Below are 23,791 nucleotides of genomic sequence, written 5' to 3' on the forward strand. Positions count from 1 at the left end.
GGAAGTTGTGCTCAGCATTTGAAACAGAATGTGAAGGCTAAATTTGGGGGCGGAAAAAAGTTAGACATAACGTATTGGCAAGTTGCAAAAGCCTGGCGGACCTCTGATTTTCAGGAAAGATTCGCCAGACTTCGTAGTATATGTCCGAGGGCAGCGGACTACCTAGAGGAAGCTCGAAGAGAGAAATGGACATGTGCGTACTTTTCCCTAACCTCCTGCTCGCTCTTCTCCCTCGCCTCCTGCTCTTTCTTCTCCCTCTCCTCCTGCTCTTTCTTCTCCCTATCTTCCTGCTCTTTCTTCTCATTCTCCTCCATCTCTTTTCCTCCAATGTCCATCTCATACATATGAACCTCCCCCTCATACATCCCACGTTCCACATCCCGTTGTGACTTCAGTTCATGCACATCACGTTCTACAATGGACAATCTATTTACAAATGCATTCATTTTCCTCTCTTGCTGACCAAACTATTCAGTTATCATCTTCTCTTGCTCAGCAAACTTGTCATTCATTTTCTTCTCGTGCTCAGCAAACATCCTCCTCAATAGTCGTTCCAGACCAGATTGTTTCTTCTTCTGGACAGGTACTCTAGGAGAGACAATGAAGGCCTTTTCATCATTATCAGTCTCAGATTCACTGTCATCCTCTACATCAACATCTCCCCCTTCATATGTACCCAATCCCCCATGTTCCTCCTTTTCCATGCCTTCATCCTCTTGCTCCCCTTTCCCCTCTTCTTCCACCTCTTTCCCCTTTGCAACCTCTTGCCCCTTTTCCAAATCGGTAAACACTTGGTCATAATTACACGGCAGACCGTCCACATGGTTTACTAGATGTTCATACCATGAGCTTTCTTTCTCCATGTCTTCAGCTGTAAGTTGCGTGGCATTTGGTTTTATACCCGACTAAAAATACAAATGTACAAATAAACAAGTCAGTCAAATGTATAGCACAATAGTGACACATATAGGCACAATGATTGGCCAACTTACTTCAAAAATGGCTAGAACTTTGGGCAATTTAGCGATACCGGTATTTTTCCATCGTAGCCATCGTGGGATGCGAGTGCCTTTCTTCTCATACCATGCGTGGGTGGCATCCCATACTTCCAACAACCAAGCCTGCAACAAAGTTCCAATTTATTATTTATGCCTATTACCAACATTTCTAGTATACAGAATATACACACATCATACCTAAAATACGTGTGCAAAACCATATAGGTTGTATGAGACACAGATAGTCCTAAAATTCTCCCTATATGCGACCAATTGATCAATTCGGTCTTTTCCACCAATTATCCCATTAACAAGAGACCTGTAGGTCACATCCCAGGCACAAACACCCCACGAGAACTCGTTAAACAATCTTGGAAATTCAACAAGTTCCAACACCCAAGGAAGAGCTTTTTTCGCGGCAGTGTTATCCAACACACAGCCAATGACAAAATACAACATGGCAAATGAAACTGCATCCTGATCAGATTCATCATTCCAAACAGTTTGCAGCATAATTGTTTCCACGTCTTTAAAGGTTGGTGTAGGGATGCCTGGAAAAAACTTATTCCTAAATCTATATGGCTTATTTATCGCACTAAACCTTTCGGTAAATGCTTCCATGTCTCCAAACCGTAACCCATTTAGGAGTCCAAACTCCCAATCCCCAAATCTTAACTCAACACCTCTAACTTTGAAGCAAAGCTCCCTGGGTTCGAGGTCTTCACGTATGATCTCCCTTATTAAAAGGGTATGACAGAGGACTCCTGCAAATACTGTATTGGTCATATCCAAATACTACCCGAAGCAACTCTTCCTAAATAGATTTACTTGGTTTGGTGTTAAACAATCCTTTATATGTTTTCCTGCTTCTAGGTTACACCTAACAGTGATGACGCTTTCCGTTCCAAATGCTTTTTTGTATTTATATTCAGATTTCTTCTTGGCTTTCTTCTTCGAAGGAGAGCCATGCTCATCTCTCTTCCTCTTGTCTACACGATTATGCTGAAAAATGTTGTAGACATATCATCAAGGAACATACAATTAAGCTAATTATAACGTTGAGCTAGAATGAGCTAGCGTATGCTAAAATAAGAGAGTTATCGATAATTAGCTCGACAATATGAATGTTCTATCGGTAATAGATCGTCGATATGAATGTTCTATCGACAATTAGCTCAACGATATGAATGTTCTATCGGCAATATATCGTCGATATGGATGTTCTATCAGCCATTAGTCTGTCTATATCTATGTATTATCTACAATTAGGTTGCTGATGAACATACACATCGACGAATTTCAACCAAACCGAATGACTTCCTAACACCAGACGAACCTAGATAAACCCTAACACCAGAAGAAGTAAACGAAACGAAACGAAATATTCCTTCTCAAACACAATCCCCAAATGTACATACAATATAAGAGAGAAACGCAAATGTAAAGTCAAGTTATTTACCCTCTTTTTCGTCCTTCCTTCTGAATTTGATTCGTTGTCTGAGCTTCGTGTTCTCGCCATGTCCACTCGAAGTAACAGAGATTCGCCGGATTAAATGTACAGAATCGAGCAATGAATCGCTAGAAAGTTAGAGAGATGAATAGCGGGGTGTTAGGTTAGAGAGATGGAAGTTCGAATGTTAAAGAGCGGGAGTGGAGTGTTAGAGAGGAAGGCAAGGTTGGAATTTTGTTAATGAAATGTGTTAGTTTTGGTGAGTTTCTCAAAATGAGTTAGAAAAGAAAACTAGCCCCTTAAAAGGTGTTAGTTTTGTAATTGTCCCTATAATAATTAACCAATAACATGCTTGTTGGAGCGCTTAAAAGCTGATTTTCCTTAAAGCAAAAGCTCGAGTTCAAATTTTATGTCAAAAACAGTTGTCGGATAATGCCAACAATGGCTGAGGCAAAAGGGGCTCTAGAGTGTTGGAGCATCCGCCGCCAAAAACCATCCCTTTGAGATGTGTCACGGCCCGCCTAAAGTCATCCGTGGGAAGGCCCGAGCCAAATGCCCAAAGGGCTAAGAGAAAGGAGCCAGGGGAAAAACAGCCATTTTCCTGTTCATCGGGGTGTTACGGGACATGCCGGTGGACATCGGGCCAATTGTATGTGCAATCGTGCACAAGGCAGCCGGGCAGCGGGCCCGTGCCTGCCGGGGGCGGATTTGGCCAAGAGAATGTCCACCCCTATAGTGTGTCTTATACCAACTTGAGACACACTGTCGGAGAACATTGCCAAGCCCCACACACCACATGTTTTTCAAAGGTATGTCTAGACGATTCCAAATGTCTCCATATTTGGTATATGGTTCCTTGGGATCTTTATGGAGCTATGTGCTCAAGGATGTGTACGGAAAATATTAATGGCAAGAAAAATTGCCATGGTGGAAAAGTACGGGCCCGTGTGCGTGCCAGAAGGCACATTTAACCTCTGTTCGTGCGGGGCAAGCAGGCAGCAGGCCCAGGGACTGCCAGGAGATGCGAGCGATGGCCAAAAGCTGCGAGGAAGCCTACCGACAGAGCCTCAGGTAGCCGAGCTACGGGCCCAGAAAATTCCAGACGGGCCCGGAGCGTGCCAGAACGGGCCAGAAACTTCCGGAACGTGCCAGATTCGTGCGGAAGGTGCCAAAACGTGCCGGAACAACCCGAAATGTGCGGGAAGGTGCTAGGATGGCCCAAGAAAGTTCTAGGGACAATGGAGAAATGTCCCAACTCTTCTAATTGTTTCTTAATTGTATTTTTCTAGACTTTTCTAGGATTTATTTGTGTAAAGTGTTCTAGAACCTTCCTAGGTTGCCTATAAATAGGAGGGAAGGTGCTCATTTGTAACATACAAAAGTTGACATAGAGTATACATATAACTTCACAAGACACAAAAGTGTGAGCAAGTGTGAGTGCTTCTTTGTGAGATATCCTTTGTAAAGCATTCTTTTCTTAATAAAGAGTGTTTTCCTCACTTAGCATTTGTGCAAGATCCTGATTTTCCGCTGCATTACGTTGCCTAGCGTGTGAGCTAAGCATACGAGGTTAAGGCTGAACTAGTGATAGAGGTGAAATTACTAGTGCCGCACGATCGACAGATAGTCAAGAGGCTGTGTCCGTGACAAGTGGTATCAGAGCCCAAGGTTGAAAGCCAAAGGTTCGAAGTTTGAAAGCCAAGGTTGCCGACGGAAAGGAACCAAGGTTAGTGACGAATTTCTGATTTCTGACGGATTGCACGATGCCGAAGAGAAGTGAGGTCGAATCGACTAGCGTGCGTAGGGAGGAGCAAAGGACGAGCGAGAGGGGAAGATCAAGGTCGTGAGACGTCCTAGTAGACATCAACGGTAGGCTGGCAAAAGTGGAGTTTGCCATAGTCGAAGACCGAGATAAGTTCGAGGCCATGGAGCAACGTGTGGAAGTGCTCGAAGGTGACGAGCTCCGGCAGGAGGTGCTTGCCATGGTGAACAAGGTCGCCGATGATTGTGAGGAAAGGGACAAGGCCTTGGAAGCTCAAATTGCTTCACTTAGGCAAGATCTAGAGAGAGCTCTTGCCGAGTTAGTCACGACAAAGGAAGAGTTAGCCTTGTGCAAGAGGGCAATCGCACATGGCGATGCGTCAACTTCAGGTGCGTTTAGTCCGCAGCGACTAGAAGTACCGAAACCTAAGGCGTATGGTGGTTCGAGAAATTCCAAGGAGATCGACAACTTCCTTTGGAGTTTGGAGAAGTATTTTAGGGCACTTGGCATTGCGAGTGATGCCAAGATGATCGACGTCGTGCCACTCTACTTGCAAGATACGGCCATGGTGTGGTGGCGATTGAAGGAGCAAGAGATGCGACGAGGTACGTGTTCAATCACTACTTGGGATGATTTTAAACGAGAGCTTAAAGCCCAATTCAATCCGGAGGCGGGTGAGCTCGAGAAGAGGGCCAAGTTGCGACACTTGAAGCAACGAGGTGGTTTGCGGGAGTACATCAAGGAATTCTCCGAGATTCTCCTAGAGCTGTCCAACTACCCACAAGAGGAGGCCTTCTATCTTTTCTTAGAAGGATTGCAGCCATGGGCTAGGCTAGAAGTTCAACGCAGAAATGTGAAGGAACTTTCTGCCGCAATTGCCGTAGCCGACTCGTTAGTGGAGTTTGACAAGTCGGGTAGGCAAAGTTTCGGCCATGACAAGGATAGGAATGGCCAAGATGGAGGAGCCAATGGCAAAAGTGGGGGAGACACCCACGACCGTAGCAAGAACGTCCCAAAGCCACAAGAGGCCAAGCCATTCAAAGGCAACAATGTGGAAAGGCCGCTCAAGTGCTACTTGTGTACCGGCCAACATATGACAAGGGACTGCCTGATGAAGAAGAAGTTAAATGCGCTCATTGAGGAACGGGAGCGTCTACTTCGAGGCGACGACGACGACGCGCATGAGCAACCATCCGAGATGCGCATGGGGTCCCTACGTCATTTGGGAGCAATGAAAGTTGGGGGACGGAGTGATGATGAGACATCAAGCCCCTCGACACCAAGATCTCCCCGTGGAGCGGGAGAAAATTCAAGCGTCGAGCCCGAACAAGCCATGGATGTCCGAGGGAGAAAGGGCATCCAGCCACCAATGAAGCCGATTGAGCTGCCATCAGAGGGCAAGGTGGAGCTCAAGCCAATGAAGATTTGCAAGGTGTTGCCGTCAGAGGGCAAGGCGGAACACCAATCTATCAAGCATTCACCCAAGGGAGCAGTGAAGAAGATGAAGTCCGAGGCCAAAAGGATGACCGAGGACGCAACAGCCAAGGTGTTGCCGTCAGAGGGTAAGGCGGAGCACCAACAAGGCAAGACTTCACCCAAGGGAGCGGTGGAGAAAAGGAAATCCAAGGCCAAACGGGTGGCCAAAGATGCGTGCAACAAGGGTGAGCAAGGTGCCATCACCCAATCGAAGAAACCTACGACAGCAAGCACCAATGGGAAAAAGGTGCGGGGTCCGAGAGCCAAAGGGAGAAGATTGGTCAAGCAAGGGAAGACTTGCCAATCGAGGCTTGTGGAAGGACAGCTGCCAACCGAAGACAAGCATGACCAGAAGCTAAGGAGGCGGAGGTCGAAGAAGAATATGGCTATCAAGGGCCAAATCTCCAAAGTTGTAGGCCAAGGGGTTGGCCAACGTGTGGACAAGTCGTCGAGGGAACGACATGTTGCGAGGGAGCAACAACCATTGAAGGAAGCTGCTCATACCGAAGGGGCAGCGACTGATGCGTCCCTACCTAAGGTTAGAGATGGGAACTCACTAAGGGATAAGTGTACCCCGTCGTTATCAAGTAATAAATTTCTGGGTTTAAGTCCAGGTTATCGTCCACAGGATTTATTTCTGCAAGTACCGAATTACTAAGTCTCGGATGTTATCTAGGCTTAAGGGGTTTGAGTTGGTTTTGTTTAATTAATCTACTCCTAGGTTGGTTTGCACTAATCCTAACTAGATTATCTAATTCTGACTAAGTTATTCTAACCCTAACTAAATTACTCTACCCCTAATTGATCTTTTACCAAAGCAATTAACTGAATGAACATGAAGGAATACGATGATAACAATGATAGAGTGTTTAAGCAATTGAATTGAAACTAAGTCGCTTATGTCCAAGGCGATTAACCCGACCTATCCTCCTAAAGTCCCTAGTTCGTGATTCCCTTGTAAGGCCGAAACTAGCTCTAAGGCTCAGTAATTTGGGCTTAATCTTCTATAGGGTCGTCAATCCTATAGGCACTGACTAGGTCAGATTCAGCTCGCAATATGTGCCAACCTAATTTTGGGATTATCGAATGAGTTAAACCAATCAGACAAAGCGTAAGACAAAGATTAAAACATCAAAACAGTTGAATAAACAAAATCTATATTATATATCAAAGATGAAGGAATTGTCACGAAGTTACAGTAAACCTAGAATTCATAGCATGTGTCAGAGGCTAGACAGAATATAAAAGAAGAAAAATCCCTTTCAGGGAACCTGTCTACCAATGCAGGCGTCTTTCTAGGATTTAAGGATGGAGCTTGAGTAATCCTCGGTGAATGGAGCTTCGGAGGTGTCTTCAATGGAGGTTTGAAGGTTATGGAGGAGGTGGAGAGGATTTCTCAAGGTGGAAGCTAAGCTAATTACAAAAAAAAAAAAGATATTTAATTTACAATTGAAAATTCCTATTTATAGACGCGTCTCGGGTCTCGTTTTGACCTAATTTCGTGTCCTTATTGGTGTAGGAAGATGTGGGGCCGAACGTGGCTTCGTGGGGGCGGAATTGGTCTTTTTGACCAATTCCCGTAGGTCTGCTCGCCGAGCAGGAAAGGCTGCTCGCCGAGCAGAATTGCGACGAGCAGCCCCTGCTCGCCGAGCAGGCGCCTGGCGCCCTGCTCGGCGAGCAGGCCTCTGGCGGCCTGCTCGGCGAGCAGGCCTCCAGAGGCCTGCTCGGCGAGCAGAAATGGCCCGGGGGGGCCCTGCTCGCCGAGCGTTTTCGCCCGAAGCGCGCTCGATCCGTACCGGATGACTTCCAAACCCTTTTTCGTCTGAACTTACACCTGCACACGCATAAAAACTCCAGAAAACATTAGTCCAAAAGCCGAATTGATCCGTCAATCGCTTATTTTGAGCAAACGCTTCGTTTGGTGTGACTTTTGACGGACCAATTAGCTTCAAAAGATAACGGAATTCTATTATGCGTGTTATTTCGGCCGTATTTGCCTAAATTGATCACAAAACGAGCCTAAACGACGAAAAGTAAATAGAATGCTTCCAATTTCTAACTAACTCACACAAAAGCATTTAAATGCGAGAATTGCTCGCTTATTAGCCAAATAAACCTAAAAACCGTCCTAAAACCGTACCCAAAGATAGGGGTTTTTGACCCCTATCAAACCTCCTCGCACTTAAAACTTTACTTGTCCCCAAGTAAACTAAAAAACTAAACCCGCCACCACAAGCAAGCTAGAAAACTTCCCGGTTTGACTGGGTGCTTGACACAACTTCGAACATCTGTAATTACATGGATTCGGAAAAACAAAGTAGAGACACGATATCCAAAAGCCGCATTTTAATTATCATGGGTCATAGTTTTAAGCAAATGGACACATGTTCAATTAAACGAGTTTAAGGGGATTGCTAAGTAAAACACCTCACCATAGGTAGTTCACTCATTCACACAATTTTTGGTGGCTAAGGTGTTTACTCTCGGCTTATGTTCTTGCTTAGGATTACGCTGATTTTGCACGTTCATCCGAGTTTCTCTACTATGCTACATGACTCCGATGATATAAAAAACAGCCTCTAATTGGGGTTGTAATGTGGTTAGAGGGTTAAAGGTACAACAAAGGTTAAAAGCTCTAGCGCTACAAAAACAAGGTTAAAATGACTTTAGCAAATACGGAGTGACTGAGCTTTTTATTCATCCCTTATTTTGGATTTCTTTTTGAGACGTTTTTATTTTTAGGAACTGGGGAATGAAGTTCTTCCCTTTTGTTCGTTTCTTTTCTTTTCTCTTTTTTGTGATTTTTTTTTTTCTTTTTTTTTCTGTTTTTCCTTTCTTTTTTTTTTTTTGGATAGTGATGCTCATTCACCTCTTAGCCTTTTGGTTTGCTACTATAATGCCATAAACAACGATAAAGCGCTAGAGAAAAATAAAGGCTCAATTCGAGCTTTGCAAAAACAAAGGTTAAGTAGCGAACCAAGTTGTGGTTCGCAAAAACGGGTTAGAACGAAAGAAAAATCTACAAACTACAAAAATGTCGGCTCAAAGGGGCTTCCTAGAGTGAATGAAAAAGAGAAAATAAGGTAAAGAAAAGGTTAATCCTAATGAGGATGATTCATCGTTTATCATCTCAAATCATTGCATGTAGGTTCAACACAGTATTAGGTGCAAAATCTGTAATCTTCCACAAGTCAAAGCATTCACAAAAAAATGTCAAGAAAAAGAGCTTTTCGATGTTCGCTCTTAGGCTCAAATTCAGCTCACAATTCTTTGGGTTTCAATTTTGTGTTTACTAGTTTTCCCCAAACTCAAGTTTAACATCACATGCCTTCAATTCTTAAATTATCTACCTAAGTAATGATTTTAGCATTTCTTCAAAAGTAGGGTCTAAATGCAAACCTTAGCTCATGCTTTTACAGATACAAGAGTTGTGTCCTACACCTAAACTAGTTGTCATGCAATTTTAGATTCGGTTCTCAGCCTTCAAAGACAAATAACGAAGTTCAGATTCGAAGGAGGTTCACGGTTTTAGGTCCTAAACATGCAAAAACATAAACAAAACACCAAAACGCAAACCTAAACTAGACACGACGCAACAAAAATTAAAAATTTATACAATTTTTGTAAGTTTGTCTACCCCTCCTCCTCACACTAAAATTATGCAATAAGTTCCAACATTGCATCATAAATCATGAAGTACGAGTGTAAAGAGTTATGGTGGAGAAGAAAACTTACGGATTTTATCGCAATCGCAAAAGCTTGACGATTTGCGGTGGCAAAAATTTTTTTATTTTTTTTTATTTATTTATTTATTTCAGCTTCGTTCGGGATTTAAAAAAAATCTCGAAAAAAATTCCTTATCGCGGCCGAGCACCGCCGCTGGGCAGCAGCGGCCAGCGGCAGGCTGGCGCAGTGCCCAGCGGCGGGCTGGGCGCAGTGCCCAGCGGCCAGCGGCGGGCTGGGCGCCAGCGCCCAGCGCGCGGCGAGCAGGGCCCTGCTCGCCGAGCTGGGCCTCCTGGGGCCAAAATATATATATATATATATATATATATATATATATATATATATATTTTTTAAATTTTATTTTGAACCTAAAAACTTAAAAAAAAAAATAAAAAATAAAAATAAATAAAATAAAATAAAACTAAACAACTAAAAAAAAATTTATTTATTTAATTTTTTTTTTTTTCTTTTTTTTTTTTTTATTTATTTTTTTGTTTAACAAACACAAAAAAAAAACGTAAAAGAAAACTAAAAAGACTAAACTAAAGGATCAATGTATAATCTAAATAAAACAAACCTGAAAAGTTTTATTAAAACTTGGGTTGCCTCCCAAGAAGCGCTACGTTATAGTCGGTGAGCTCGACATAGAATTCCCGCCTAGGTGTATGCTTCTACTCGCGTTAGGAATTCAAATTCCTGAATAAATAATCCGTACCTACAAAACGGATTAAGAGCCTCTAATAAGTTTAATGAAGCAGGAGGCCGAATTTAAACATATTATGAAAAAGTTTGGTTTGCTCCCTTTTGGATTCTCTTGGTAGGTCGAAGAGAATGAAAACTTCTGAGCATGAAACAAACCTAAACTTTTCTAATGTTTGAGGAAAAGGTACTTGAGATACACAAGTTTTGATTTGATCTTTTATCTCTACCACATGATTTAGAATTTCATATTTTGAACCGGGGTTGCTTACCGCTTCCGGTTCTTCACTTACCTCGAGTGATGCATGTGATAGTGGACTTGGTTCTACCTTTTTGTCATTCCTCAAAGAGATGGCTTGAGCTGATTCCCTTTGTGGGATTTCTATGTTTTCCTTTATGCTTGGGAGAGCATCTCGGGATTGCTTTTGCATCTCTTGGTTTATTTGAGCCAGTTGGTTGCTCAAGTCCTTACAAACCTCCTCGTTGATTGTAAGTCGGGCTGATATTCCTTTCAAAAGGGACAGCACCTCATCTCGTGAGCTAGAGGGTTGTGGAGGAACTTGGCTTGCTTGTTCGTAAGGGAACATTCCCAATTCGTTTTCCCTGTGCTCATTAACAAACCTATTTGGAGGCCTCAATATTTTAGGGTTCCCGTAGGACAGATTTGAGTGTTGAGGTCTACCATAAAAGCTGTAAGAATTGGGGTTAGAATTATACCTTTGGTGATTACCCACAAAACTTACACTTTCATTGGTGTTGAGGCTCAGATTTGCCATCAAGATATCCATTTTCTCATTTAAGTCGGCCATGGAGGGATTGGGAGCCTCATTCTCCAGGGTATGAATGTATTGTCTTGATGGGATAGTAAACTTTTGAGCTTGCCACTCGACTTTTTCTTGCCAATTCATTGATCAGAGAATGCTGAGAAAAAGTGAAGTTCTAGCACAAAAGTTGATAAGTAACAGTATACAGATATGAACAAGTATAGAAACGTATAAAGAAATCATATATCAACAAGTATAAACGATATAAACAAAGATATTCACAATGAATGCCTAAACTAACAAATCAACCTTTGGTTCGATATTGCAGAAGAAATAAATCCCCAGCAACGGCGCCAAAAACTTGATGCGTCCCCACCTAAGGTTAGAGATGGGAACTCACTAAGGGATAAGTGTACCCCGTCGTTATCAAGTAATAAATTTCTGGGTTTAAGTCCAGGTTATCGTCCACAGGATTTATTTCTGCAAGTACCGAATTACTAAGTCTCGGATGTTATCTAGGCTTAAGGGGTTTGAGTTGGTTTTGTTTAATTAATCTACTCCTAGGTTGGTTTGCACTAATCCTAACTAGATTATCTAATTCTGACTAAGTTATTCTAACCCTAACTAAATTACTCTACCCCTAATTGATCTTTTACCAAAGCAATTAACTGGATGAACATGAAGGAATACGATGATAACAATGATAGAGTGTTTAAGCAATTGAATTGAAACTAAGTCACTTATGTCCAAGGCGATTAACCCGACCTATCCTCCTAAAGTCCCTAGTTCGTGATTCCCTTGTAAGGCCGAAACTAGCTCTAAGGCTCAGTAATTTGGGCTTAATCTTCTATAGGGTCGTCAATCCTATAGGCACTGACTAGGTCAGATTCAGCTCGCAATATGTGCCAACCTAATTTTGGGATTATCGAATGAGTTAAACCAATCAGACAAAGCGTAAGACAAAGATTAAAACATCAAAACAGTTGAATAAACAAAATCTATATTATATATCAAAGATGAAGGAATTGTCACGAAGTTACAATAAACCTAGAATTCATAGCATGTGTCAGAGGCTAGACAGAATATAAAAGAAGAAAAAACCCTTTCAGGGAACCTGTCTACCAATGCAGGCGTCTTTCTAGGATTTAAGGATGGAGCTTGAGTAATCCTCGGTGAATGGAGCTTCGGAGGTGTCTTCAATGGAGGTTTGAAGGTTATGGAGGAGGTGGAGAGGATTTCTCAAGGTGGAAGCTAAGCTAATTACAAAAAAAAAGATATTTAATTTACAATTGAAAATTCCTATTTATAGACGCGTCTCGGGTCTCGTTTTGACCTAATTTCGTGTCCTTATTGGTGTAGGAAGATGTGGGGCCGAACGTGGCTTCGTGGGGGCGGAATTGGTCTTTTTGACCAATTCCCGCAGGTCTGCTCGCCGAGCAGAATTGCGACGAGCAGCCCCTGCTCGCCGAGCAGGCCACCAGGGGCCTGCTCGGCGAGCAGGCCTCCAGAGGCCTGCTCGGCGAGCAGAAATGGCCCGGGGGGGCCCTGCTCGCCGAGCGTTTTCGCCCGAAGCGCGCTCGATCCGTACCGGATGACTTCCAAACCCTTTTTCGTCTGAACTTACACCTGCACACGCATAAAAACTCCAGAAAACATTAGTCCAAAAGCCGAATTGATCCGTCAATCGCTTATTTTGAGCAAACGCTTCGTTTGGTGCGACTTTTGACGGACCAATTAGCTTCAAAAGATAACGGAATTCTATTATGCGTGTTATTTCAGCCGTATTTGCCTAAATTGATCACAAAACGAGCCTAAACGACGAAAAGTAAATAGAATGCTTCCAATTTCTAACTAACTCACACAAAAGCATTTAAATGCGAGAATTGCTCGCTTATTAGCCAAATAAACCTAAAAACCGTCCTAAAACCGTACCCAAAGATAGGGGTTTTTGACCCCTATCAGCGACCAAACCGAAGGGCCGAGCAAGGAGGAGACGTCCAAGCAAGGCCGCGAAGCGACATGGTGGGCAAGGAGGCGTGGCACACCCAAGGAAGGCAACGAGGACGTTGCCAAATGGAGTGGGGGAGGATGTCACGGCCCGCCTAAAGTCATCCGTGGGAAGGCCCGAGCCAAATGCCCAAAAGGCTAAGAGAAAGGAGCCAGGGGCAAAACGGTCATTTTTCTGTTCATCGGGGCGTTACAGGACATGCCGGTGGACATCGGGCCAATTGTATGTGCAATCGTGCACAAGGCAGCCGGGCAGCGGGCCCGTGCCTGCCGGGGGCGGATTTGGCCAAGAGAAGGTCCCCCCTATAGTGTGTCTTATACCAACTTGAGACACACTATCGGAGAACATTGTCTAGACGATTCCAAATGTCTCCATATTTGGTATATGGTTCCTTGGGATCTTTTTGGAGCTATGTGCTCAAGGATGTGCCGGGAAAATATTAATGGCAAGAAAAATTGCCATGGTGGAAAAGTACGGGCCCGAGCTGGAGCCGTCGGGCCCGTGTGCGTGCCAGAAGGCACATTTATCCTCTGTTCGTGCGGGGCAAGCAGGCAGCAGGCCCAGGGACTGCCAGGAGACGCGAGCGACGGCCAAAAGCTGCGAGGAAGCCTGCCGACAGAGCCTCAGGTAGCCGAGCTACGGGCCCAGAAAATTCCAGACGGGCCCGGAGCGTGCCAGAACGGGCCAGAAACTTCCGGAACGTGCCAGATTCGTGCGGAAGGTGCCGAAACGTGCTGGAACAACCCGGAATGTGCGGGAAGGTGCTAGGATGGCCCAAGAAAGTTCTAGGGACAATGGAGAAATGTCCTTTTTGGAGCAATTCTGGACAATTTAGGGACCGTCGGAGCACTTTTGGGACTCGCCAGGGACCATTATAGCAGATTTCGGAAGCCTAGGGACCAAAACGGATAAAAACCAGAGTTCTGCCCCATTTTGGCACTTGTGTCGACGAGACACAAAAGCGTCTCGGCGAGACAAGGCCTGTCTCGACGAGACACATAAGTGTCTCGACGAGACAGGTCCTCGTCTCGACGAGACACTTCCTGTCTCGACGAGACGAGGCGGGAGAGGCGCAAAAACGCCTCTCCCTTGCTGGAATGTCGAACTATTATGCCCAAAAAGCCCCTGTTAATATAGAAAACGACCTTTGTACCCCCGGAGACACTAGGGTTTCGCCCTATCTCTATAAATAGGGAGCTCCTCTCAGTTATTCGGGGACGGATTCAATAGGGAGCCGTCGTAATGTAGAATTTTTAGCTTTTCCTTGCTTTCTAGATTAGGTTTATTTTCAGTTTTTATTTTCTTTTGTCGAAGAACAATTCATGGGAGAAGTTCATCATCTTCTATTTCTGTAATTGGAATCGGCAAAACGGGTTTTGGATTTCTATCTCTTTCCCTTTTATCTTTTGCGATTATATTTAATTGAAGATGTTTTTCCATTATTCCTATTTTCCTATTGCTATGATTGGTTTGTCTATGAACTGATCTCCATCCAATTTGGGATGGGGATGAAATTGATTATATGAATATGTATGATTAGGGATCTAAGACCTTTGATTGATCAGTTTATGCATGCTTAATGCCTAGATATTGTTAGGAACAGGATTTATGCTAGAATGAACATTGATAATGATCAACTAGCCTGTTTATGTATATAATGTGCCTAATGCTTGTTACCCTGACATTAAATAGGATTATAGATAGATGAGAACCTGACCACGGAATCGTCTATACCGAACTTGTGTAAATCTGACTTCGCTAGAGACCACTAGGAATGAGGCTTTGTGGCTGGGCTACGGCTTTAGCCTTAATTGTCAATAAACCTAATACTTTGCATGACCTAGGGTATATGCCTAATCAAGCCGTCACCTGAATGCATGTGAATAGGAAGGACAATACTGATCATATTAGTCTTTCACTTAGGGCAATTACCTTCAATCACTGGTAAAACACAAATCTGAACTCCCTAAACTCATACATAGGATTTAATCAAAGGATTCCTCAGCCTAGGTTGTGTCATCCATGAATTCACCTTCTACCCTGTCAATTGTTCCCTTTATTTTGTTATCTTTATTGCTTTAATTAGTTATTCAAAAACCCAACTTTTATCCAACCCTCTAAACAATTAGATCATTCTAGGTAGATTTGCTAGTTGTAACGAATAGTCCTTGTGGTTCGATCTCGTGCTTAGCACTTTATTACTTGTTGCGATAGGATACACTTGTCCTATTAACTGCTATATACTTTACGAGCATCAGTTTTCCATAGTCAAAGACCGAGATAAGTTCGAGGCCATGGAGCAACGTGTGGAAGTGCTCGAAGGTGACGAGCTCCGGCAGGAGGTGCTTGCCATGGTGAACAAGGTCGCCGATGATTGTGAGGAAAGGGACAAGGCCTTGGAAGCTCAAATTGCTTCACTTAGGCAAGATCTAGAGAGAGCTCTTGCCGAGTTAGTCACGACAAAGGAAGAGTTAGCCTTGTGCAAGAGGGCAATTGCACATGGCGATGCGTCAACTTCAGGTGCGTTTAGTCCGCAGTGACTAGAAGTACCGAAACCTAAGGCGTATGGTGGTTCGAGAAATTCTAAGGAGATTGACAACTTCCTTTGGAGTTTGGAGAAGTATTTTAGGGCACTTGGCATTGCGAGTGATGCCAAGATGATCGACGTCGTGCCACTCTACTTGCAAGATACGGCCATGGTGTGGTGGCGATTGAAGGAGCAAGAGATGCGACGAGGTACGTGTTCAATCACTACTTGGGACGATTTTAAACGAGAGCTTAAAGCCCAATTCAATCCGGAGGCGGGTGAGCTCGAGAAGAGGGCCAAGTTGCGACACTTGAAGCAACGAGGTGGTTTGCGGGAGTACATCAAGGAATTCTCCGAGATTCTCCTAGAGCTACCCAACTACCCACAAGAGGAGGCCTTCTATCTTTTCTTAGAAGGATTGCAGCCATGGGCTAGGCTAGAAGTTCAACGCAGAAATGTGAAGGAACTTTCTGCCGCAATTGTCGTAGCCGACTCGTTAGTGGAGTTCGACAAGTCGGGTAGGCAAAGTTTCGGCCATGACAAGGATAGGAATGGCCAAGATGGAGGAGCCAATGGCAAAAGTGGGGGAGACGCCCACGACCGTAGCAAGAACGTCCCAAAGCCACAAGAGGCCAAACCATTCAAAGGCAACAATGTGGAAAGGCCGCTCAAGTGCTACTTGTGTACCGGCCAACATATGACAAGGGACTGCCCGATGAAGAAGAAGTTAAATGCGCTCATCGAGGAACGGGAGCGTCTGCTTCTAGGCGACGACGACGACGACGCGCATGAGCAACCGTCCGAGATGCGCATGGGGTCCCTACGTCATTTGGGAGCAATGAAAGTTGGGGGACGAAGTGATGATGAGACATCAAGCCCCTCGACACCAAGATCTCCCCGTGGAGCGGGAGAAAATTCAAGCGTCGAGCCCGAACAAGCCATGGATGTCCGAGGGAGAAAGGGCATCCAGCCACCAATGAAGCCGATTGAGCTGCCATCAGAGGGCAAGGTGGAGCTCAAGCCAACGAAGATTTGCAAGGTGTTGCCGTCAGAGGGCAAGGCGGAACACCAATCTATCAAGCATTCACCCAAGGGAGCGGTGAAGAAGATGAAGTCCGAGGCCAAAAGGATGACCGAGGACGCAACAGCCAAGGTGTTGCCGTCAGAGGGTAAGGCGGAGCACCAACAAGGCAAGACTTCACCCAAGGGAGCGGTGGAGCAAAGGAAATCCAAGGCCAAACGGGTGGCCAAGGATGCATGCAACAAGGGTGAGCAAGGTGCCATCACCCAACCGAAGAAACCTACGGTAGCAAGCACCAATGGGAGAAAGGTGCGGGGTCCGAGAGCCAACGGGAGAAGATTGGTCAAGCAAGGGAAGACTTGCCAATCGAGGCTTGTGGAAGGACAGCTGCCAACCGAAGACAAGCATGACCAGAAGCCAAGGAGGCGGAGGTCGAAGAAGAATATGGCTATGGAGGGCCAAATCTCCAAAGTTGTAGGCCAAGGGGTTGGCCAACGTGTGGACAAGTCGTCGAGGGAACGACATGTTGCGAGGGAGCAACAACCATTGAAGGAAGCTGCTCATACCGAAGGGGCAGCGACCAAACTGAAGGGCCGAGCAAGGAGGAGACGTCCAAGCAAGGCCGCGAAGCGACATGGTGGGCAAGGAGGCGTGGCACACCCAAGGAAGGCAACGAGGACGTTGCCAAATGGAGTGGGGAAGGATGTCACGGCCCGCCTAAAGTCATCCGTGGGAAGGCCCGAGCCAAATGCCCAAAGGGCTAAGAGAAAGGAGCCAGGGGCAAAACGGTCATTTTCCTGTTTATCGGGTCGTTACGGGACATGCCGGTGGACATCGGGCCAATTGTATGTGCAATCGTGCACAAGGCAGCCGGTCAGCGGGCCCGTGCCTGCCGGGGGCGGATTTGGCCAAGAGAAGGTCCCCCCCCCCCTTATAGTGTGTCTTATACCAACTTGAGACACACTGTCGGAGAACATTGCCAAGCCCAACACACCACATGTTTTTCAAAGGTATGTCTAGACGATTCCAAATGTCTTCATATTTGGTATATGGTTCCTTGGGATTTTATGGAGCTATGTGCTCAAGGATGTGCGGGGAAAATATTAATGGCAAGAAAAATTGCCATGGTGGAAAAGTACGGGCCCGAGCTGGAGCCGTCGGGCCCGTGTGCGTGCCAGAAGGCACATTTAACCTCTGTTCGTGCGGGGCAAGCAGGCAGCAGGCCCAGGGACTGCCAGGAGATGCGAGCGACGGCCAAAAAGCTGCGAGGAAGCCTGCCGACAGAGCCTCAGGTAGCCGAGCTACGGGCCCAGAAAATTCCAGACGGGCCCGGAGCGTGCCAGAACGGGCCAGAAACTTCCGGAACGTGCCAGATTCGTGCGAAAGGTGCTGAAACGTGCCGGAACAACCCGGAATGTGCGGGAAGGTGCTAGGATGGCCCAAGAAAGTTCTAGGGACAATGGAGAAATGTCCCAACTCTTCTAATTGTTTCTTAATTGTATTTTTTTAGACTTTTCTAGGATTTATTTGTGTAAAGTGTTCTAGAACCTTCCTAGGTTGCCTATAAATAGGAGGGAAGGTGCTCATTTGTAACATATAAAAGTTGACATAGAGTATACATATAACTTCACAAGACACAAAAGTGTGAGCAAGTGTGAGTGCTTCTTTATGAGATATCCTTTGTAAAGCATTCTTTTCTTAATAAAGAGTGTTTTCCTCACTTAGCATTTGTGCAAGATCCTGATTTTCCGCTGCATTACGTTGCCTAGCGTGTGAGCTAAGCATACGAGGTTAAGGCTGAACTAGTAATAGGGGCGAAATTACTAGTGCCGCACGGTCGACAGATAGTCAAGAGGCTGTGCCCGTGATAGATGGTTCAGGCCCTCCTAGTGGGGCTGCAAATTACACCCGTTTGGAGAGAAAAATGCCCAACCGATCTAATGGGTTTGACATTTTTTTAAAAACTCTTCAAGAACCAAAACATCATCATTTTAATCTGGATAAATTTAAAATATCCAAAGCAGTACAATCTCTTAGAATGCCTTCATTTTTTTCTCCTCCACAGGCTAAGACAGCAGTACAATCTGATAAAAATAGCCCATTTTCAAAGCCTAGTTTTGCCTGAGAAGATTCTAAATAGCAAGCCATATAATACAACTGTGTCTAGCAAGGACGGATCCTAGAAAACTCCATGAAAGTTGTGTACAGAGTTCTAAATTTTTCTACAAAAGCAACCAAAAAATATCAATTGAGCATTCATAGCTCATTAAAGAGCACCCATGTCAATGAATCCTGGATCTACCCGTGTCTAGGGATGGATTTGTTCCCCCAAACATTTGTCCACCAACTAACATTCTCAGGATCTGGAGACTGAATAACTCAGTTAAGAAAAGAATACAGTAAGCCGGAATCCTTCTCATCATCTGCATAGTTGAAACATGATTTATGTCTAGGCTCCTAAGCAAAAGAGTTCACCTGTGGATCAACTCAAACAGATTCTAAAAAGAAAGTGTATCTTGAAATATGAAATATCCACAAATTGAAATTAGATCCTGCACAAGGGTATGGAATGCTCAATTCAACTCATTTCATAGAGAGCAATAGAATTATCACATTTTCGATCGACAAGCCAATGCAGTGGACAAAGCTCCCACCGAAGAACCAACATCGCAACACCTTGCAACCATTTCTACATTAAGAAATATCTCTGTATGCCATCCATCAAGGCAAAGGTGCACAAAACATGACAGGCAGACCGGTAACTGGGTGTATAAAAGACAAGTTCTCAGCCTGCAATTCATGGCCATCAAACACTCTCCCTTTCCACTCCTATATGCCCTCATGTTTCACATCCCCTCTCATAGAAATACCCAGATACTGACAATGCAACCGGATTTGATGTGTTCTTCCACTCTGAGGAACTGCTCTCACCAAAATCTTATCCGTATTCAAATCAGCATCATTCAAAGCTTTTTCTTCAACCACAATAAAATTTTCATCCTTCTCAAATTTGGATTCAGGGAGCTCTCTAAAGCTTCCCTGTCCATTTACTGATAATACTTCAAATGATGTTTCCATGTCACTAACAACAGAACCGCCTGGGAGTGTCTGGCCGACATCTGATGCAGCATATACACGCCAAGCTCCAAATTTTGAAACAGAAACGGGCATGGAAAGCTGAAATGCTACTGAAAAGGCGTTTCCGTGTAACATAGCTTACAACCAATTGTATGTTATGATGGATGAAGTATCTGTGTGGCCCATGAAGGCAAAGGCGCACAAAACATGACAGGCAGACCAGTAATTGGATGTTCAAAAGACAAGCTCTCAGCATGCAATTCATGGCCATCAAAAACTTTCTCTTTCCACTCATATACCCCCTCATATTTCACATCCCCTCTTATAGAAAGTCCAAGATACTGACTATGTAACCGGATTTGATGTGTTCTTCCACTCCGAGGTAGTGCTCTCACCAAAATCTCATCCTTCTTCAAATCAGCATCATTCAAAATCGAAGCTTTTTCCTCAACCACAATAAACTTTTCATCTTTCTCGAATTCGGATTCAGGGAACTCTCTAAAGCTTCCCTGTCCATTTATTGATAACACTTCAAATGATGTTTCCATTTCCCTAACTGCAGAACCCCCAGGCAGTTTCCGGCCGACGTCTGATGCAGCATATACACGCCAAGCTCCAAACTTTGACCGGCCATGTCCAGATTTGATGGTGATTTTTTTCCATTTGGGAGCTGAACCAACACAGAGAGCAATATACGTTTTTTTAATCTTGTGATCAGTAAATGCCTTCACTAGCTTCGCAGCCACTTTGTGTAACTTGGTTATAACCATAACACCACTTGTATCACGATCAAGTCTGTTGGCAAGATGAAGTTCAGATGGGTTGCTTTTGAATCCTGAAGTTAAAATGTCAAAACACAGTTCAGAAGTCAAGACTGAAGCATCATTTGATAAAAAAACAGAAGTTATTTATTATTCGAACTGTCCCTGAACTTGGCTTGCAGGATCAATTTGATTCAAAAAGAATTCTAGGTATCAATTTAATCGAATTAAAGGTCAAAATGGCCCCTAAAATTGACAGGCGGGATTAATTTAGCCCAAATCGAATTCTAGATATCAACTCAGCCCTGAACCTAAACTTAGTAATATTTGACAAATTAGTCCAAATACAATCAGACGGTCTTCGTCTTGATTGTGAAAAACAAAACAACTAAGCCTTTGCAGTTAGAAATCAACTCTTGTCCACCGAATCTTAATTTTTAAAATCTTTGTGGTATTAGAAACAAAACTAGTTGCAATCTTCAAGGATTTTCTTCAAAAATTTAGAGTTTGGTGGACAAAAACTGATTTCTAATATCATAAATATATGTATACCCACTTTGAATGCAAATAGTTAGTGTTCTATTTCTCAGGATAGGAGTGTCACTGACACAGAAAGTGACTAATTATACTCCGGCGAAGTTATCAAATAATACTGAATTGAGGGCTAAGTTGATACCTAAAATTTGATTTGGCCTAAATTGACCTGTTCGTCTGTCAATGTTATTTTTTGTTAAATAGTACAACATTTACTCCACAACATAGTGTTCATATATACAAGTGGTCTTATTGACACCTCTCAATTTTAAAACTAATTCATGTCATTTTGTACTGCTTTAAGAAGGGATAAGATACAAATTTAGCTCCAACAACCACAGATTTATATGCGTATAAAACCGTGCAATGTTGCACTAATGTTTGTTTTGTAGATGAAGAAATGGAACAACTTCAGACTCTTAACAAAGTCAATGTAACATTAATTTGGTTCTGCGTCTAAAGTACAAATTTAGACCTATAGTTATTGGGAAAAGCAACTGTAAAATGTTAGAACAAACGTTTGGTTCCACGTGAACACTGGTAGGGCTTAAATGGTGTAGATATGCAACCAAATTAATGGGTAATAGGTTTCTATTCGATATGCCGAATAAAGTTTGAAATTGCTCAAGCTATGAATTGTAAGTGCTACATTGTACTCGTGGAGTCTAAACCCCAATAACTCCAATAGTCATACGGCTAAAGTTTTAGCTTATTCCAAATAACAAATTGATTTGGAGACGCCAGATTGACCTTTCCCTAGTTCATCTTAGGGCCTGGGATTTCAACATCCACTCTTCAAACATCCTAAAAGGAAATCACAGATTTACACTCCGTCTATAAAAACCTAGTGTTCGTATATAACAAGTGGTCTTATGACACCTCTCAATTTTAAAGCTAAATCATGTCATTTTGTATTGATTTAAGAAGGGTTATACAAATTTAGCTCCAATAACCACAGATTTACACTCCGTCTATAAAAACCGTGTAATTCTAGCACTAACACTAACGTTTTGTAGATGAAACAAGTTTAGACTCCATCAGTGGCAGGTACAGAAGTCTACACTACTATACACTAAAAGGGCGGCCCGGTGCACTACGCGTCCCCGCTAAGTGATGGTCTGGGGAGGGGTCCCACCACAAGGGTGTACCGGGGGCAAGCCTTCCCCTGCCAATTTATTTGGCAAGAGGCCGCTCCTAAGGCCCCGTGACCTCTCGGGGAACAAATTTAGACTCCACTTACATAACTGTACAATGTTAGAACAAAAGTTTGGTTCCACATAAACACCAGTGGAGCTTAAATGAGTTTTTCTTGGATCTTCCATTAATGGACTTTGAAATTTCTCTAGCTACAAATTGTTAGTGCTACATTGCACAAACCCAATAACATAAGACTAAATTTGTAGCTTATTCCAAAAATCAAATTGATTTTGGAGACGCCAAATTGACCTTTCCCAAGTTTATCTTAGGGCCTGAGATTTCAATATCCACTCTTCAAACATTCTAAAAGGAAATCACTTCTGTAAAATCTCAATTAAGTAATACAAAAAGGATTCATATCGGGAAAATAAAGACGGTAATACCTTCAATGAGATCGTTTGAAATGGCCGCCGAGCCAGTAAGAAGACTAGGAACCGATTCTAAAACAGTCTCGCAGTAAATTCCCTGAGGTTTATTGAGAGCAATTAGCCATTGATCTTCATATAAGATATCACTTCTTGACAAAGTAAAAAGAGTCGATCTAGAAGCGGCAGACATAGCCCTAGCAAGCTCAATTTCCTTTGAGAAAGATGGGAGAGGAGGGGAAAGTGGTACGGGGTAGTTTTGAGCAATTAAAGATTCGTTTGTAGAAGTGGGATTTGTTGGATCAGATGCAGATTCCATTTTCAAGTGGTTTAGATAGCAAACGCCGAGTCTTTGGAGCTTAAAGAGGGATTTTGGGGATAGGCGGGAGGCTGGTGTAAAAGATGATGATGGTAAGGGCATTTGTGCCTACTTGAATCTTCTGTCTGTGCAACTCGGCCTATTTTGGCTAATTGGTATCGATGGATTATGGTCAAACATGAAATGAGTCGATTTTAATTTAACGGTGAAACTTTGTGAATGATTGCTTTTCAATAGTTTTGTATACGGTGGGATTATTACGAGTCTAGATATTGAAGAATGGGGTTGTTACCATTGAAGCAAGAAATGTGAATAAATTTTTAAAAAATATTGAATTTTATAGTAAACAACAGTCTGTTTTATAAATAGCTGTTAGCTTTTGATTAACCGATTTAATTAGCTGATGGTGTAAATTTGTTAGCTAAAATTTAGTTGATGGTTAATAGATATTTGTGTAAAATAACAAATAAGGACATGTTAATATCTTTATTCGGGGTTAGAGTGCAGTAAATATGAGTAAAATGTCCTTCAAAGAGATTGAGAGCTTTTTCAAAATTAGTTTTTTGAGCACAATAAACTCTTTCACACATCTCTCTCCACTAAACACCAGTATTAGAGATTTGACTAGTCAAAACCTCTAATTTTACTTAAAAAAGCTCTTTACTAAACATGGTCTTAGTTAATCTCTTTCTCATTTGTTATGAGTTGGTCCAAGTTTAATGTGTCGTTTAAGTGTCAATTTGTTTGACTTCTATTGTAAGGCTCATGCGACACATTTTTATATGCAATTTGCAGATTAATTATATTTTTTTTATAATTTATCTTATTTTTCGGTTCGAAGTTCGTCAAACACTCTTTAAATGAATCATCTTTTAATTAAAACTTTATGCGTACATCAATAATAACCGAAGTGTCGCATCCATAGAAGAGCTCCGTCTTTGTCCCACCTGCTCTTTGCTGATGATTCTTTTTTGTTCTTTAATGCTGCTAAAAATGAGACTAAAGTGGTCAAGGACATTCTTAGGAGATATGAAGAGACATCTGGGCAAGCAATCAATTTACAAAAGTCAGGAATCTTCTTTAGTCCCAATGTAAATGAAGATCTGCGA

General features: G+C 43.2%; 1 protein-coding gene across 1 annotated transcript; it reads right to left on the reverse strand.

Annotated features, from left to right (window-relative positions):
• Positions 1–18,577: 18,577 nt before the first annotated feature.
• Positions 18,578–22,850, reverse strand: LOC136207011 (RNA pseudouridine synthase 1). The gene is made up of 2 exons (XM_065998252.1): positions 22,382–22,850; positions 18,578–20,341 (listed from the first exon to the last, which is right to left on the reverse strand). The coding sequence occupies exons 1-2, from the start codon at positions 22,782–22,784 to the stop codon at positions 19,662–19,664; spliced, it is 1,083 nt and encodes a 360-aa protein (XP_065854324.1). The 5' UTR covers positions 22,785–22,850; the 3' UTR covers positions 18,578–19,661.
• Between the last annotated feature and the right edge of the window lie 941 nt (positions 22,851–23,791).

Source organism: Euphorbia lathyris, chromosome 9 (genome assembly GCF_963576675.1).
Source record: "Euphorbia lathyris chromosome 9, ddEupLath1.1, whole genome shotgun sequence".
Lineage (NCBI taxonomy): Eukaryota > Viridiplantae > Streptophyta > Magnoliopsida > Malpighiales > Euphorbiaceae > Euphorbia > Euphorbia lathyris.